This window comes from Bacillus rossius, assembly GCF_032445375.1.
Source record: "Bacillus rossius redtenbacheri isolate Brsri chromosome 9 unlocalized genomic scaffold, Brsri_v3 Brsri_v3_scf9_2, whole genome shotgun sequence".
In the NCBI taxonomy this organism is placed as follows: Eukaryota; Metazoa; Arthropoda; class Insecta; order Phasmatodea; family Bacillidae; genus Bacillus; species Bacillus rossius.
The window spans coordinates 3,602,698-3,620,132 of NW_026962013.1; the positions used below are offsets into that span (position 1 = coordinate 3,602,698).

Genomic DNA, 17,435 nt, shown 5'->3' on the forward strand with positions numbered 1-17,435 from the left:
TTTTTTTAAAGATTTGATTCTCCGCCTTCATTACTATTAAGAGTTCGTAATTATTTAAACTTGTATACCTTTTACAGCTCAAAAATAACTTTTTGTGAGAAAAAATCCCTTCAAGATGTTTTACATTCAATAAGATTTCAGAATAAACTACTTTTATTATTTTAAAACTAGGTTTTTCAGGTATGTTGTAATGGGATTTTGATTTGACTGTACACTGAAATATGTTTTGTCTGAACTAGCTTCTGCTGCTCCAGTGGATGATCTGACCGCAGCTAATCACGAATAGACAGACAGTGTCATCGGCAGCAGATAAAACACAGTATCTTATCTGAACCAACCAAGCAGTTACACTTATCTGAAACTGTGTTTATGTTGTCACACAAAGTACACCCACGTATATCCACCAGCTTCTCTTGTCTCTGCGTCCCCCCTCCTCTCATCATGTGTAGCCAAGGTTAAACAAGGTTAACAAGGTCTTAACCCTGCAGCGTTGAAGAAGACCCGTGGCAAGACTAGAGCGCTGCGAACCTGAACTGCCTCTACTGTCCGTGTGCCACCTGCACAAATGCAGCCTCACATCCCACAACTGAGTGGACGGGTTGCACAAGGAAGAAGAGAGACAGATGGCTCAATGCTGAAACACTGGGCCAGCATTAAGCACACACTGCTGTGTGGACTCTGGCCATCATCTAATACTGTCCACTTACATTTTCCGCTTTGTCCATCATGCGTTACAGAACTGGCGATTTAAATAATTATTTTTGGACATATGCAATTGCTGGTTTGTATTATATTTCAGTGAGAAAACCGGAAGAACAGACAAAGTAAGAATACGCAAACACGCATAAAACAAGCCAAATTCAGCTGAACTCAGAGAATTCTGTGCAAGGAATAAGACGGAACAATGTCTGACGACGACGAGACGGTTGCAACAAAATCATACAAACAATTGAGCAGATGAACCCCAACAATGATACCATTGTTGGGTTCTTTTGTCACTCTGTTGATGTTTGTATATTGTATTTATTTAATGATAATGTTGCAACTGTCCCATCATTAACAGCACACTTTGTCTGTGCTGTGATACTGTTGTGTCGTATTCCTCCCACAGAATTCTCTGAATTTGTCTTGATTTCAATGTGTATGTGTGTTCGTCAGTCTTTGTCTGATCTTCGGGTTTTCTCCATGACATACAGTGATAAATACTAGTGGCATATGTCCGTAATAATGTTTTAAATCAAAGATCCCCATCGTTAGAATCATTCAAAGAATGTAAAACCGGCGAGTTGTGAGTTTCACCTCTCACTCGGTGCAAAACGTTTGAACTATTACTTCCAGCTCTTTTGATCTGTTTGAAAAATTTGTGCTCCACACACGTTCAGTTTCATGGAATCATGCATTCCGAATTATATATTCTGTGCAAAAATATTTGTAATGAGGAAATGCTAATCATTTACTTCACATTTTAAAACCAGTAACAATTGCTAATTTACAAATCTGACAACACAAAGATGATGACTAGGTATTAAGACCACATATTGCTAAAAAAAATTAAATGCACACAAATATTATGTATCTAATTTTAATTTGGCTTAAATCACACCCATGTCACAAACATGCAAAAAAGGAGCTCATTCAACATGGCACATTACTGAGGGAGTTAAAAAATCCCAACCGCTTAAACAAATGGAGCTTGGTTTACAAAGAACATACATATTGGGTGTATTGAATTTATAATTAAAACAAAAATCAATACATGTTTGATTCAGTTAAAAGTAAAATTATCATTAATTTGCACATCAAGACTTGTCAGAAAGAAGGAAAGGAAGGTACCTAGTACACTTCCAACCACAACCACTTATTGGCTGTGGTGACTGCCACAGTGTCATCAGCTACTCGCTGGAGCCATACCACAATCACTTTGCACATCTAGTTACAAACATCAGCAATTCAAACAAATGTAAGTTTTATGTTTACATTTTGGTACATTGTAATTAATGAAGATCGCAGGCTTTCTCCGCCATTGTCTGGGGTTGCTTGGCTTCTCGGTTGTAGCCGCGTCGAAGGCGAAGATATAACCGATGTTTCCGTCAACGTTGCGGTAACCATCTTCAGGGAGCAGTTACCTACTGAGCACATTTCCAAGTGGCACAGTGTTTAGCCAAGTGTGCATAAGCAGAGAAGTAACAGAATCATTATTTGAAAAAAATATATTTCAGGGATTTTGGAAATTGCATAATAATTTTTATAGATTGGTCAAAGTTAAAAAAAAAAAATTCAAGCCGACACAGTAGGTAACTGCTCTCTGAAGTTGGCGACCGCAATGTCGACCGAAACGACGGTGATACCTAACCTTCGACACGTCTACAACCCAGAAGCCAAGCAACTCTACATTGTACATATGTGCGTATATTAAAACTAAATCTCTTTGAGCCAGTAACTCCTATTATCTTCCACTGTTAATATTACATATGAGGTGTGTACCTCATCACCTAGCTATCTTATTTGAATTTCTTTTATTCCCCTCACCAACATCACACAAGTTCTTCTTAAATCTAATCAAACCTATTATCAGTATTTTTTTGTACATCAGGCATTAATAACACTTGCTACACAAACAACACAAATTGTACTGTAGTCTAACTCCACAAACGTACCAACAGCGACTCCAACATAGCACCAAACAGTAGAACGCCACAGCAAAATGTGTACCGTCACCCAGCTCGTTTGGGTTCCAGCGCAGTCCGCTGGGAATCAACGAGGTAACGGCTGTGTTTCCTTATTTACAGGCAGAATAGCACCCAAGAGAGTGAGGACGTGGGGGAAATAAAAAAAAAAATCACCTAAATTTTCAACCACACGACTCACTTGGGTTCTAGTAGTATTCGACGAAAGTAGACTCGCCCCTGGCCACCTTCAGGCCCTGGAGGTACGCGAGTGACTCACACACAGACATTCCACACTTGGTAACAAAAACAGCGTGTTCTCACACACACACACACACACACACACACACTAACAACTTGTATAAAAATACTAGACTCTTCTCATTAACAATTGAAGACTAACTAACAAGCAACCGTAAAATATTGCACCATTAAATTATTATTTGGTCAGTTCCTAAAACACTTCATATAACATAACTATTGCAAAGTATACAATTATATATACATGTAAATGCAGTTTAAAATAATTGACAATAATTGCTCAAGTATAATAATAGCTAAAACCAAGTTACACCACATTAAAATAAACTGCTTCATTTTTAAAAACTCATGAGTACAAATAAATATGGCATACAACACAAAAGTAGGTACATATGGCAAGCAGGTTTTTAACTAGTGCATTCCTGCAAGCAATGGCAATAACACAAGACTATTTACTCTTCACACAACCAGTATGTCTTATTTGACTCTGAAGAGACAATAGTATGCGCTATCCAATATGCAACTACACCCAGTTTCTTCATAGCAGCACAATGGTGAAGATCCACCATTTCGAGATCAGGCCTGTGTTGTGACGTAGTGTTTTAACCCTGTAAAAATAGATCAATAAAAGTATATTAGATCAGATACCGGAGACAGATTTAAGACAGTGACTTTTGGCCCAAACCTGCTCCCCTAAGAGTTGAGCTTTCGGTTCCCTGTATATTGTATTGTCTGGTATATAAACCAATTGTTACGCAAGTTTCAACACTTTGAAGCTGCTTCTTGTCTTTTATCCATATGACAGGGCATCTTATGTTAATGTTGGAAGGAGTCAGTAAGTAAGCTTGATGGTACTGCATGAAGGAGGGTGGAGATAAGACATTTTTTAGAATGAACTGACTACTATATTGAATCTGTTACACTTACTTACATTCTCTGTATCTGTAATGTTTTACATTACGATGTGCTTTTTATATGCTGCAGAATTTAAAAGCAATATAACTGATTACATACATATATACATACACATACATACATTTCTGCCTGATGACAGGAATAGAAGTCTCTCTCTCTCTGCATATTCCACCCCCCCCCCCTCCGCCCCATTTTCCTTTCTATTTCTGCTATAGTGCAGTAGGCAAAAATATCTCAATCTCACTATCCTACCTCATGTTCTTCATCACCACTATCAACTATCACGTACTGGATTATTGTGAGTGAGAAGCAGTCTTTTCTTAGCTTATCTTTACGAGCATAATTTCCTCATAAAATAATATATGTACTTTTATTTAAATACATTTTTATATTTTCCAAATTTTACAACTGAATGGTTGACCTACTTATGCCATGTTGTCTCATGCACTTGAAACTACAATATGTTGTTATTCTCCACAGAACTGTGATGTAGCAGCCAACTGTCATCTATCTATTTCATTAGATAGAAATACTATACCAGAAACAAGCTTTGAAATCTTCAATTTGGTTTCAAGTGTTTCGAGTATTATTTTTGTACGCTTCTGTTACCTCACAATCTGTAATGTCTATACAGCTTTAGACTTCAATATAAAATTACACTATTACTGTGAGCAATAATATACAAATGAGTTTCGATAACACTGAACTATGATACTATGAAATTACAATTCCTCTTCGCCATCAGGATCTGCAAGCCAGCAGCGATTGGCCTATTCCATGATTTGATTTTAGCTTAAAAAAAATTAGGCCAGTGGAAAGTGTTACTTCTTTTCTGGGTCTCTGATTAATTTTCAATAACCACCTAACAACCCGGCAAGAATGATGTACTTCATCTCGTTTTTTGACGTGATAACGTCTTATAAATCGATGAACGCCGGCAGCACGCATTAAAAATTATCACGTTCCGCCTGAACCGAGCGTGCAAGAACCGGCCAAAAACCGCGCGAGAATATCTTCTATAATATCAAACAGGTTGAGGCGGGCTTAACTAATTTTTCATGATTATATTTAAACAAATTATTTAAAACTAAATTAGCAAAAAAACTGTAAATAATATTTGAAAATTAAAAAATGTATGCCATTTTTCAACAATGTTTTCTTATGACGTTATCACGTAAAATTATCGTGTGTAAACCGACTTTACAGACAACCCCCCCCCCCCCCCCCCTTTTTTTTTTTAGCATATTCTTCGCATATAGTCAAACTAATCAGAAAATCTCCTTACTACCCAATAACGCAATAACTAATTTTACAGAAGAGGTACAACCCAAAACTATTTCAATTAATCTTATTAATACTCGTTGTAACAACATGAAAACATCGTTAATATCTAATTCATTATTTATAGGAAATAGTAATGTTTCAAAGCAGCATAGAACACACACTTATGATGGCTTGCTATAATAAAATAATTAAATGTACCATTTTATTTATGTCAATAAGAGAATATCGTACTATAAGCAACCCAATTAACGTGTCTCAAAAGTTCTACCCCGTGAACAGGTAGACAGTATGTATAGACTTTTTTTTATTTTGCTTGTCATGAGAACCGTGACAGGGACAGAACCTCGAGGTACGACGGGAACCAATGACAGCCCTATTCCCCGCACCTGGGCACGGGCGCGACATCAGGTGGAGGCCGCGGCCAGTCCCAGCCGGCGCTGGATGAGGTCGCTGCGCGCTGCGAACTGCGCGCCCGTGCCTGGCTCCAGCAGCGTCACACGGCCGTCCTCACCCAGCCTGCAACACCGGCCCCCCCGCCTCGCACCGACACTGCAACCACGGCGACAGACGCACCAAGCACCGACACAACACATTATAAGTAAATATTCATGTCTTAGACACACTCGTTGAAAATGAATAGACAAATTGTGTTCCGACATGAGCTACGTTTTTCCAAATTGGATCAAATACACAATTTTGCTGTCAATCTACAGAGAGAAGGTGTTATGGTTTTATTTTCATGCCAATTTAATTTTTCGTGTGTTTTTCTAAAAACATGACATAATTTTTAAAATATTAATTTCACCAACTGTGACTGTGATATATATCGATGGCTTAGAATGAAAACCTTGTATCTCATAAAATGCAAATTTTACAGCAGAGACAAAAAACCGTGCTACTGATATACATGGTTTCTTTTTTTCTGATAGAAAGCAGTAGGATGCACATTTTATTTCTTTCAGCCAAACATTTTGTGAGATACGAGGTTTTCCAGCCAAAACATAAAAAACGTATTTTTGTCCAAAAATTGAGATACCAGGTTTTCATTCTAAGCCATCGATATGTTACGTTCAAAAACCCTTTGCAACAATTGAACTGTATTTGAATATGTGAAGTTTGCAATATTAGTGCAGCTCAGGGGCGTGTTCCGGAGTGACGGAGCCCGCCCAACAAGTGCAATACAATTAATAAAATAAATTAGTCCTTGGGAGATAAAGGAAACAAATTACAATATTATATTTAAACGTATTTAAGGGAATAACGCACTGCTCCTAGCGGTAATCACTCATACCCTCCTTTGAGCCGATGGCTTGATATCCGAAAGCCGGCATACGTACATAGAGCCGGGGAGATTATGGCTAGGGAGGGAGGGAGGGAGGGAGGGAGGGAGGGAGGTAGCAGCACATCAGCCTCAAGTGGGCATGTAAACAGGTTTGCGATATAACTTGAGCACCAATGAAAGCACGGCTCAGAGTGTCAAAGCCGTGAACTCACCTCCACGGCCGGTGAGGCCCGGAGCTGTGCCAGGGAGTCCCCTCGTCCCGGCTCGGCGGCGACTGCGGCACTGAAACAGGATACACGAGGTCCCTTACACCACCCGTGTTTCATTCGGTCGAAACCGAAGTGCTGTTCTGAAACTCATTCAGTGCTGCCACCTTCTAGGCACACCCACCAGTAATAATATTACTGCACGAACAATAAAAAAATAAGACTGCAAAATAAATTAACACAATCAAACAGTTAATGAGGAACACAAATTTCTATTTTATTTTCATGAAAACATACGTAGCATAAATTTTAAAAAAATGTATGATAATGACAGTTTGAACTAAATGAAAAAAAAGTTTAAAGTAAATTTTCCTATTCCTACACAAGCAAAATAGCTCCATAGAGATGCCAAAATTACTACACACACACACACACACATGCACGCAAGAGCAAACCATATTTTCACAATGGTAGTAATGCCAATCCTCTGATTCACTAAGGCGGTTATGACGTGCCACCGTGGCAAAGGGTCGACACTGACATTGCAGCACAGACTGCCATAAACCGTCCCACCCCCCGCGGCGTCACGGACGAGAGGACAGTGCATGCATAACTTTCAAACAGGACGGCTGCTTGTAGACAACTGCAATGCTCACTGCCTTTGTACTAGGCACGTTGTGTAGTTATCTGTGTCCTGGGGGCCAGCACCCAGGGAATCCTCGCCGAGCAACGACCCCGCTGCCTCCGGCACTGCCACTGGTGACGTCATGACCATCTTGTGTTCGCAGCGGTCTAGCGCACAGTCCCTCTTTTCAACCCGTTAGCTGGCGCCCTTCCAAAACAACCCCAACCAACTCTTCATCCTCACCCACTACCGGCCATTCCTGTTCCCCATTCCCACCAGGGCAGCAGATGTCAGTATAAACAGACACAGATGGAAGCGAAGAATTTCAAGATCATGGTTACAGCTGGCTTGGTATTAAACCACGTGGTAAAAATCAAAGTTACAGAAAACGTTAAGACCCCCAGTGAAACAATATCACGGTCTCCAATCAGGTAAAAGCGACTCACGACGGCAAGAAGGGTGTGTTTCCGGGGCGACACACTCGCAGCACGGCCGGCCGACGATGGCGCTCCTGCCCACTCGACGACCGTGTCTCCAGCGACGCACCAGGTAGCGCATGCGCTGTATCGCCATCACCGCCACTACCGCCACCCTGACAACAAACATGCCGTGCCTTCTCAATCATGCATCCTGAGAAATGCCATGAGAAAATTTCAGTTACTAACAAAGAGGGACAAGATTATTGTAATAAAACCGATGTATCACCGAAACGTAAATCAATACACCCTATTAGATTACATACAATAGAAACTGAACTTACGGGTACATGTACCTTCAGTCTATAATTGAGAAAAACCACAGAACGCAGAACAAATTATACAGTAGCAGTCTTTCTTTCAGTATGATAAAAAGATTAATCACATTAGCAAAGTAATTCTAACAGAATAATAATGTTCGCAGGCTTTCACGGCCATTGTCTGAAGTAGCTTGGCTTCTGGGTTGTAGCCGTGTCCTTGGCGAATAATTCACCAACGTTTTCGGTCGAAATTGCAGTCGCTATCATCAGGGAGCAGTTATCTAACTACTAGGTAACTGCTCCCTGATGATGGCGACTGCAATGTCAACCGAAACGTCAGTGAATTATTTGCCAAGGACACGGCTACAAACCAGAAGCCAAGCTACTTAACACTCACAGAAAAGATAGTTTTAACAAATGAGAAGAGAAGAGGAGAGGAGAGAGGAAGAAGAGAGGAGAGACGACCCAAAGGGCAGAGCCCCCACTTTTAATTAGGAAGTCCTCTTGATCGAGGAGGATTCTCTGGGCAGCTTTTCAACAGAGCAGACGGGTGGTTTTCTCCACTGATCCGCACCTCACACGCATTTCGCCGAATTCCGTCATTCGCCTGTGGAATGTAGTTACCTACATTAAAGACACCCTGGCCTTATAACTTTAGTCTTACATTTTATCTTCGGTAGTCTGCCCAGAGCAGCTAGAAAAATTTGTAAATTCTTTTGTATTTTATTAAGCTGGAAGAGGAGAGGATGGATACCTGAACCTGGTCCTGGGCGAGGGGTGAGGGCGCACAGGCGTGCGGCCGGCCAGCACTGCCAGCCGGCCGAGCGTGGCCGCCTCGTGGTCCCGGTACCCACTCAGAGCCACCAGCAGGTACCTCTTCTGCCACACCAGCGACTTCCTGTAGCTCTCGACGCGCAGGTACTTGCCGAACAGGTGCGTCATCTGCACCGCAAACCCACGCCGCGTCACATCAGACTGTTGCACGTTCGCATCTCCAAACATTGAAAAAACTAACATTTCCAGTAGAATGAAATTACATTTAGTTAACTATGCCGTATTATGTATAAAAATTTCATACAAACACCATTACAGCTGCAGTCATTACTTCATAAAAACTTAAACAGTATAAAGGAATACGGAAAGTAACTGAATACTACATAGTAAAAAAAAAATTGCCGTTAGCTAGCACTAAAACAAAATAAACATACTTAATAGATATCACTAAAATATGACTATAGCTTTGTTATGGTGGTGGCTTATATATATGATGGTTCCTTTAGTATTTGTATTTAAGAATACATATATACATTTTATTTTTAGATTTTGAGGTGATATAAAAAAGGTGGTGGTCTTCAGCAGAGGACAAAGTCGTTGGCGAGCTCTGGTGCTTGAATTTGGTGCCAATACACAGGATGATGGTATTTTAGGATTTTCTTTAAATCAGGCACCACAAGTATCAAAGAAAAGATGGCAGTGTTTAAACTTGGGTGCCAGTACACACATGGCAATTATTTTCATACATTTGGCGCCTCCAACCATAATAATACATATTCCTCATTTAGAGAAAGGTTGCACGCGGGGGCAGAACGCTGGCCAGCTCGTACCCGCTCCTCGATGTCGCAGCCGGACCGCAGGAGCCTGTCTCCGGTGACGCGCTGGTGTTCACGAGCCTCCAGCGCATCTTCCAGGGCTGCCTTCTGCTGCAACCAGGCGGCGCGGTTCACCTGGCACGCACACACACACTCGAGCACGTCACTTGCCAGCCCTTAAGGGCTCCGCCTACCCGGCCACACACACATTGCCCAGAGCTTCAGGAAAAACAATGCAATTTCAAAACTACTCGAGATATCAGAGTGGGGTCTGCTTACGAAAAGCTTTAAGAGTTCGCTGAGGACTGAAAAGTACTTTTGATTTCGGATGAAGTTTTTAAACTGTATTTTTAGAAGAGTGAAAATGTCTAAAACACGTTTTTTCAGAGTAATTTCTAGACGTAAAACAACCGGTACAGATTCTTTAAAGCACTTAAGGGACTTGCATTACACATTTATCTTCATTTCTCCGCAATATAATGTTACAGTCACCGCTCAAATTAAACAGTTATCCTGTGACGACGAGAAGACTGTGCGCCAGTTCAGGGCCTTGCGCTTAGAGGCGATACCCCGCTAGAAACACCGGCGAGCGTCGCGCTTATCATCCCGCCTCACTAACACACATACACCTCTGACGAGGCGGGCCCCTTAGTTAATTAATTAATTAAAAAAAAACCACAACCACAACATGGTATGAGAGACCAACTTCGTATCACCTTCAGAGATGTCAAACACATTCACAGCAACCCGTCAAGCGGGAACCTCCTCCCCACAGAGCGACGCCCTCTAGATACCTTGCCTTCACACCTTTTCGTTTTCTCGAAGCACCTTTATCTGTTCTTGCAGCCACTCCACGTCCCGGCAGTCAACGCCGTTCGCTGCACTTGCCGCGCCTCCCTGCAAGCATCGCCAGTAGACACAGACAGGTTGCAGAGGAGAGCGGCTAGGCGGGCGAAGAGGAAGTGGCGATGGGAAGGGGGAGTGATACAAATAGCCCAACAGAGATTATGGGGGGGAGGAGGAGAATAAAGACAGAAGGCAGATGGAGAGGATAGTTGGATGTAACACAGTGTGAGGGTGCAGAGATCTGGGAAAACAAGTTGCGAGGGGGAAGCATAAAAGTAGGAGGGAGTATGCTAGGAAATTTTTTAAGTAGCGGATAACGGAAAAGGGGGGAAGTAACTAGGTTGTAGTGAAAACGATAGGGGAGTGGAATATGTTTGGAAGAGGAGTGTGCGATAGCAAGGAGTATGACTGAAATGGTAACTGGAAATGGTAAATCAACAACACAGAAAAAAAGACACTCTTTGCACTAGCCAAAGACTTTAATTTTAAAATATTTTTGAGCTATCATCAAACCACGGAATAGATTATTACTACGTAGTGGCTCCCAGATCCTGATGGCGATCTTCACATCTTCCAGTTGAGCGTTATCGTTGTCGGCACTCATTTAAATATTTTTGCTAACAATTCTAATGCAATTAGTTTTTAATAGTCTTAAACTATAACAAGCTTTGTTTCATAAATGCAATAATTACATTTTGCTTGCATGCTTTGTTTATATAGTTGGCATTTAAGTGTGCAACAACCATAAGTCATAACTTATATGTAATCGACAAAAGCCAGTACTGACATCTAATAAGTGTTGAAGCATACTGTGCCATATAAATAAAAGATATACTCTATGCCATACATGTTTTAAGATTTTTATAGCCTAAGAAGTTGGCGACACTGAACAAATGAGATTGTTTACTTTTTTTTGCAGAATAAACATTACGTAAAATAAATTATAGTGAAGTTAGATAAACATACAAACATACCAAAACGAAAGATTTAACATTTCAGTTCCATGTCGGGTAAGTTCAAGGAACCGAAACACCCAGGAACTGACAGGCTTACTAATTAGAGTTCAAGGCCAACACCAATTTGCCAACTAACATTCAATATTTCAAACATATTAACATGACACTTCGAACTTCACACAGCACTAATTCTAATACATAAAATTATGTTAGCGTTATATATGTTACCACTTTCTACCTTGCTAATAAATAATTTTGTTCTCACTACACCGCTGCAATGTTCTCAAATATTTGGTAATTATTATTTTTTTAGTTAATTTAGTTATGTAGGTTTGTTCGCTTAATTATCTTTCTAAACATTCCTATGAACATATGTGTGATTTCACATATGTGTTGACTTCACTTTGCCACATAAAATAAAATATTATTAAATCCTTCTTCACTTCTTTAACACTATTTTGGAGTTAAAATTAATCTTCCATGGTCTCTTGTTAGTCAAATTTCAAAGTAATTTAATATAATCGTAACGGCACAGACGCACGGGTACCTTGACGGCCTCGGATGCCTCCAGACCCTCGGGAGTGAGCCTGCGCTCCAGCTCGGCCTCCCGGGAGCGACTGGCAGACAGCTCCCGGGACAGAGCGGTCAGCTGGTCCCTGGCCGCGGCGAGACGCTGCTCCCGCACCACCAGCGCCGTGCGCAAGTCCTGCGCCTGGCGCCGGGCGTCTCCCAGCTCCTCCAGCAGCTGCTGCTCTCGCTGGCGCAGGGGGGCCAGCCGCTCCTGCCGCACGGGAGGCTGCCGTTTGCTACGTGGGCTGCCTTCTCCCACCAGGTCGACTCCCGTCCCACACGCTACAGACTCCCACCACACGTGGTAGACACACTACATGTAGCTAGACACCCGGACATTTCGCGGATTCATTTAGTCGCAAGCTAGAATGCAAACCTCCACACTCTCGCACTGTGTTCATCATGATTGGCCAGCAGTTGTTTGGACACGCCCGTCTACGACCGTGAGCCAATGATGCCCAGCTAGGAGAGAAGTAAGCGAATCAGGTATGTAGTGCCAAATAACAAGGATAAAAATGTTCTCGCTAAGAAATCAACCAATGGGAAAGTAAACATGGGTCGAACACACCTATAACTTTGCATTCTATCCTGAGGCCAGAAGAAACCGCGAAATTTTCGGGTCTCTACATAAAGCTCTTTCATGCTAAGAATTGCTGGCATGTCACACACAAAACTCTAGAGAACGTACAAAACTCTGGACACCTTTCAATACTTAATGCCCAGAGTATATAAACATGACATTAGTATACAGTCTGCAGAAGATAATGGCACCGACATGAGTTTTTACGGAACTTAGGAGATCTTCAATGACAAAATTTCAAATTGTGAGGTACATATATAAACAACACCAAAAGGGTAATAAAGAGAGCATTAAGGTTTCTTTAAAAATTGGAGGATTATGGAGTCGGGTATATTTTTTCTTACACAATGACATGTTTTAAGGATGGTTAATAAATAGTGAGAATATGGTCAGGTTGCATTTTTTGTATAAGAAGTTGACTTGAGATGGTACAGTTCTTATTTTTTGAGCAGGCTTAAAGAATTACTTTTTTTTTTTAACTAAGACACAATTTATAATTGAAGTATTATTTAAAATAACTGTCTTAAAAAAAATTATGAATTTTTAACTTGGATTTAGATACCTACATGTTACTCTAATCTGGATTTATCAATATTGAGTTTTATGTTAAGCCACTGAATTATTTCTTATATTGCCAAGATAATTAATTTGAATTTTCACTTGAAACATATTAAAAGCTGCTGTCCCACATGGTAGTCCCACAGTTACACGCAAGGCACGAGGTGACGTGACGCACCGTGTCAGCCGGTGTCGGTACCTCGAGGGTGTCGATGTGCTGAGCTGAGGACATCTCCTGCAGCCTCTCCTTGAGGGCCAGCACCCTCTCTCGCAGCTCGGCATCTCCGTCGCTGTCGCTGCCCGCCGAGACGACAGCCTCCGCTACCGGCGACTGCTGCCCGCGCTCGCGTGCGCCCTGGAGCACGCACTCAGGATCAGGCCCACCCTCAATCCCCTCCTGCAGCCTCTCCTTGAGGGCCAGCACCCTCTCTCGCAGCTCGGCATCTCCGTCGCTGTCGCTGCCCGCCGAGACGACAGCCTCCGCTACCGGCGACTGCTGCCCGCGCTCGCGTGCGCCCTGGAGCACGCACTCGGGATCAGGCCCACCCTCAATCCCCTCCTGCAGCCTCTCCTTGAGGGCCAGCACCCTCTCTCGCAGCTCGGCATCTCCGTCGCTGTCGCTGCCCGCCGAGACGACAGCCTCCGCTACCGGCGACTGCTGCCCGCGCTCGCGTGCGCCCTGGAGCACGCACTCGGGATCAGGCCCACCCTCAATCCCCTCCTGCAGCCTCTCCTTGAGGGCCAGCACCCTCTCTCGCAGCTCGGCATCTCCGTCGCTGTCGCTGCCCGCCGAGACGACAGCCTCCGCTACCGGCGACTGCTGCCCGCGCTCGCGTGCGCCCTGGAGCACGCACTCGGGATCAGGCCCACCCTCAATCCCCTCCTGCAGCCTCTCCTTGAGGGCCAGCACCCTCTCTCGCAGCTCGGCATCTCCGTCGCTGTCGCTGCCCGCCGAGACGACAGCCTCCGCTACCGGCGACTGCTGCCCGCGCTCGCGTGCGCCCTGGAGCACGCACTCGGGATCAGGCCCACCCTCAATCCCCTCCTGCAGCCTCTCCTTGAGGGCCAGCACCCTCTCTCGCAGCTCGGCATCTCCGTCGCTGTCGCTGCCCGCCGAGACGACAGCCTCCGCTACCGGCGACTGCTGCCCGTGCTCGCGTGCGCCCTGGAGCACGCACTCGGGATCAGGCACGCCCTCAATCCCCTCCTGCACCCTCTCTCGCAGCTCAGCACCTCCAACTCACAGACGTCAGACCATCAACTTTTATGCACTCTTATGAGTAGAGACCTGAAAAATTCGTGGATTTATTTCGTGTGTTGGATTTGTAAATAGGTAGTGCTTACCCTAGATTTATGTTAACTAATCCAAGTGTTGGACGCTTCAAAATTCAAATATGGCGCCATTTTGCCGACCATTAACTCAAGCGATCCTGGTGGCCACCAGGAAAGACTCAGTGGTTCATCTGGTACCGGCGTCATAGGACGTCCGGCTATCGTTTTTGACTTTCATGTCATCTGGTAACAGTTTCAGTACGAAACATCGTGAAATGCTCAAATTAGAATAATTATACCTTAGTGCTGCTTCTGCCATTGGTTCACTGCTAATCTGGAGTAATGAGGGCCAATTAGTGATCCTCACTCGCAGAAGTGTCGAATCACAGGCTGCCCAGTCGAGACGACTCACAAGTCAACAGCCAATGAACAGTTGGCTTTTGCCCGAGTGTGTAGAGGATAGTGGAGTCTATCCTGGAGGTCATTGAACCCACAAAATTTTTCCGGTCTCTACTTATGAGCTATGGGAAAGACTTGTTTTGCGTTTAAAATACGTTACTTATGCCAGGGAAGGCTCTAATGTAGTTTGTCCCTCCTTTTCACAGTGACTGCTATAGAAGGCAGCCTACTCCCCCTCCTTAGAAATCCTCCCTGGTTCAAAGTCTAGCATCACATTTACTTCCTTACAGGTTTGCGTTGTGATTGAATGATTTTCAACTTCCTTTCAACTAACTGCAACTTGCTTTTAAAAAGAATATCATTAAATTTTTTTATATTCTTGTCAAAACTTTTGTAGTTAAAGGTTCATATATACAGTAATTGTTACTAGTATTTAAAAATGTGTTTTAAAATAGTTTTCATAACTCCAAGAATTTTTTTACATTAATCAAAATATTTAGTGTTTTAAAAGATGTAACATTAAAATTTTCGAATCAAGTATTTATTGAGTATTATATCTTGACTGTGATTAAACTACATGTAATAAAGTCATATTCTAGTTGGAAAAAACTTAGGTGGATTTTATGATAGTAATTTAATAGGAATTCATGAATAATAAGGAATATAGTTGTAGAGGTTTGAACTGCGCACTCCGCTCCCCTCCTCCTTCTCCCTCCTTTCCCCCCCCTCCTAGTGGTTGTTCTATGTCTACTCGTTCACCCCCCTTCCTTGATTGGCGAATGCGCGCGCTGCGGCGCGATCTTATAAATTGAGCTGCAACCATGTCAGGGGCCTCTTTCTTGCTTCTGGTTTTAGTCAGGCTTGGTTGTCAGCAGTAGCTGATCTGTTGTAATCTACTAGCATGTAGTCCGTTAGGTTCAGTTTGAACTACGTGGGTGTGCGATCTCAGGGGAAAATGTAAGTTGGTTTGAGTTGTGTGTGAGGCGGTGGCCCTTACCTTAATGTAGAGTCATTTATTCTTGAATTGGTCTGTCTAAATTCCTTTTCGGCCGCCACCTTGAAAATTGTTTAGTTTGGATTAATGCATTAACGTAACTTCACTGTCAACTTCGTTTTTATTGGTAACTGTCTCCCCTTGAGACGTCGTCGCACGTATTTGATTATTTGTTAATAATGTAACGTCTTTCTTTAATTGTAACTGAACTTCGAAGTAGTTTTGTAAAACGTAAATAATGTAACTTCTTTCTTTAATTGTTTAATTGTAACTGCACCTTGCAGCAGTTTGTAAAACGTCAAATGTCTGAATTTAACCGCATACTTGGCACTGCGTTAACTGCGCGTTGTATGATGGGATCGCTTACGGTGTAGCCGGCTTACCTTCGAAGCTTGTTGTAAACAAACCCGTTTTGTCTAAAATCATTGTTTTTGAATTTTTGTATTTAGCCTTGCCTAAATTGTATTCACCTAACCTCATCAGTAACCTAATGTTATGATTTGATGTTTGAATAAAATGTCTGTGTACCTGATACCATTTACCTTGCATACCTAATCTGCTCCATTCACGTAAACCCCAGTCCATGCCAGGTTCTGGCCTCCCATCCCAATGCTCCTAAGCTAGATAGGCTTTACATAATAAGAATCGAGAACTGAGAATCATAACTGCAAAATAGTGGACCTGACACATCAATTTTTATTTTAACAGATTCAAGAAATTGACAGAAGAATTTTAATTTTTATTAAGAAATAGCAATTTACAAAAGCTTCATAACTCTTTTTTCATCAATCTGCAATTCATCCTAAAATAACGTGAAGAAACTAACCTCGCACTTCAGAAGGCAATGCTCACACGTACTGTAATCGCGTGAACGGGAGGTGTTGTGTAACTAGGTATAACTGGTGTTTGGAAGGGAATTTAACCAATCGATATGTTGGCGACACTGACCATAAAGATACTTTTTACCGGCCACCATTGTGATTGTTCAGTTCTATTTTTTGTTTTGTTCATAATGTGAGTAGGTTGTGCGATTGACTTCAACGGGAACACGAACAATGGGTATGCCGCCGTGCATACAATTTGTGTTCCGGACCATAGGATAGGTGCTGAGACTTGTGGGATTGGACAGTTTCGTGCAATCATCTCTGCTCATTGGATTATAATTATAATATGGTGTGTGCTATCGTTAATCAAAAAATAATTTGTGACAAATAATTATTCTGTCACACTAAAAGTGTGAAAAGCATACCAAAAAATATTTATTTACACAGCTAAAACAATACTGATTTACACAAGTAATTAAAATAATAATACGTACTTGAGAGAACACAATTTCATTGCGAATATGGCCCATCGCGCGGTGCACAACAATAAGCTCATACCTCGTCGTGTTGCATGCGTTATACAAGAACAACGTGCGGCTGTGTAGTTTCCGCTGCGTTATTGCCTTTCGCGTGGTCCTCCGGTGGAACGTTGGTTGTAACAACAAAGGAACTACGCAGTGCGATGGTGAACGGGAGGGACGGACGGACGGACGCTGTCGGGTGGTGGAAAAGGAACACGGGCGCAACACCCACCTGCGAGGCTGCCTTCTTCTCGCTGCACGCCAGCTGCAGCTGTCGCTGCAGCTTCTCCTCGTTCTCCAAGGCCACGTCCAGCTGCCGCCTCATCGACTGCAACACACCAGTCACGCACT

The 17,435-nt window shown here is 42.6% G+C and overlaps 1 protein-coding gene across 4 annotated transcripts in view; it reads right to left on the reverse strand.

Annotated features, from left to right (window-relative positions):
- Positions 1–1,566: 1,566 nt before the first annotated feature.
- LOC134543324 (pericentrin-like) overlaps positions 1,567–17,435 on the reverse strand; it is an 80,480-nt gene continuing 64,611 nt past the window's right edge. For all 4 annotated transcript variants that reach the window (XM_063388270.1, XM_063388273.1, XM_063388272.1 and 1 more), the window contains 10 exons: positions 17,317–17,412; positions 13,274–14,077; positions 11,914–12,147; positions 10,372–10,461; positions 9,580–9,699; positions 8,730–8,917; positions 7,686–7,831; positions 6,621–6,690; positions 5,513–5,642; positions 1,567–3,535 (listed from right to left, as the gene is read on the reverse strand). In XM_063388270.1, the coding sequence (XP_063244340.1) occupies positions 5,531–5,642; positions 6,621–6,690; positions 7,686–7,831; positions 8,730–8,917; positions 9,580–9,699; positions 10,372–10,461; positions 11,914–12,147; positions 13,274–14,077; positions 17,317–17,412 (1,860 nt within the window). In that variant the 3' untranslated portion in view covers positions 1,567–3,535; positions 5,513–5,530. The remainder of the gene's footprint in view (positions 3,536–5,512; positions 5,643–6,620; positions 6,691–7,685; positions 7,832–8,729; positions 8,918–9,579; positions 9,700–10,371; positions 10,462–11,913; positions 12,148–13,273; positions 14,078–17,316; positions 17,413–17,435) is intronic.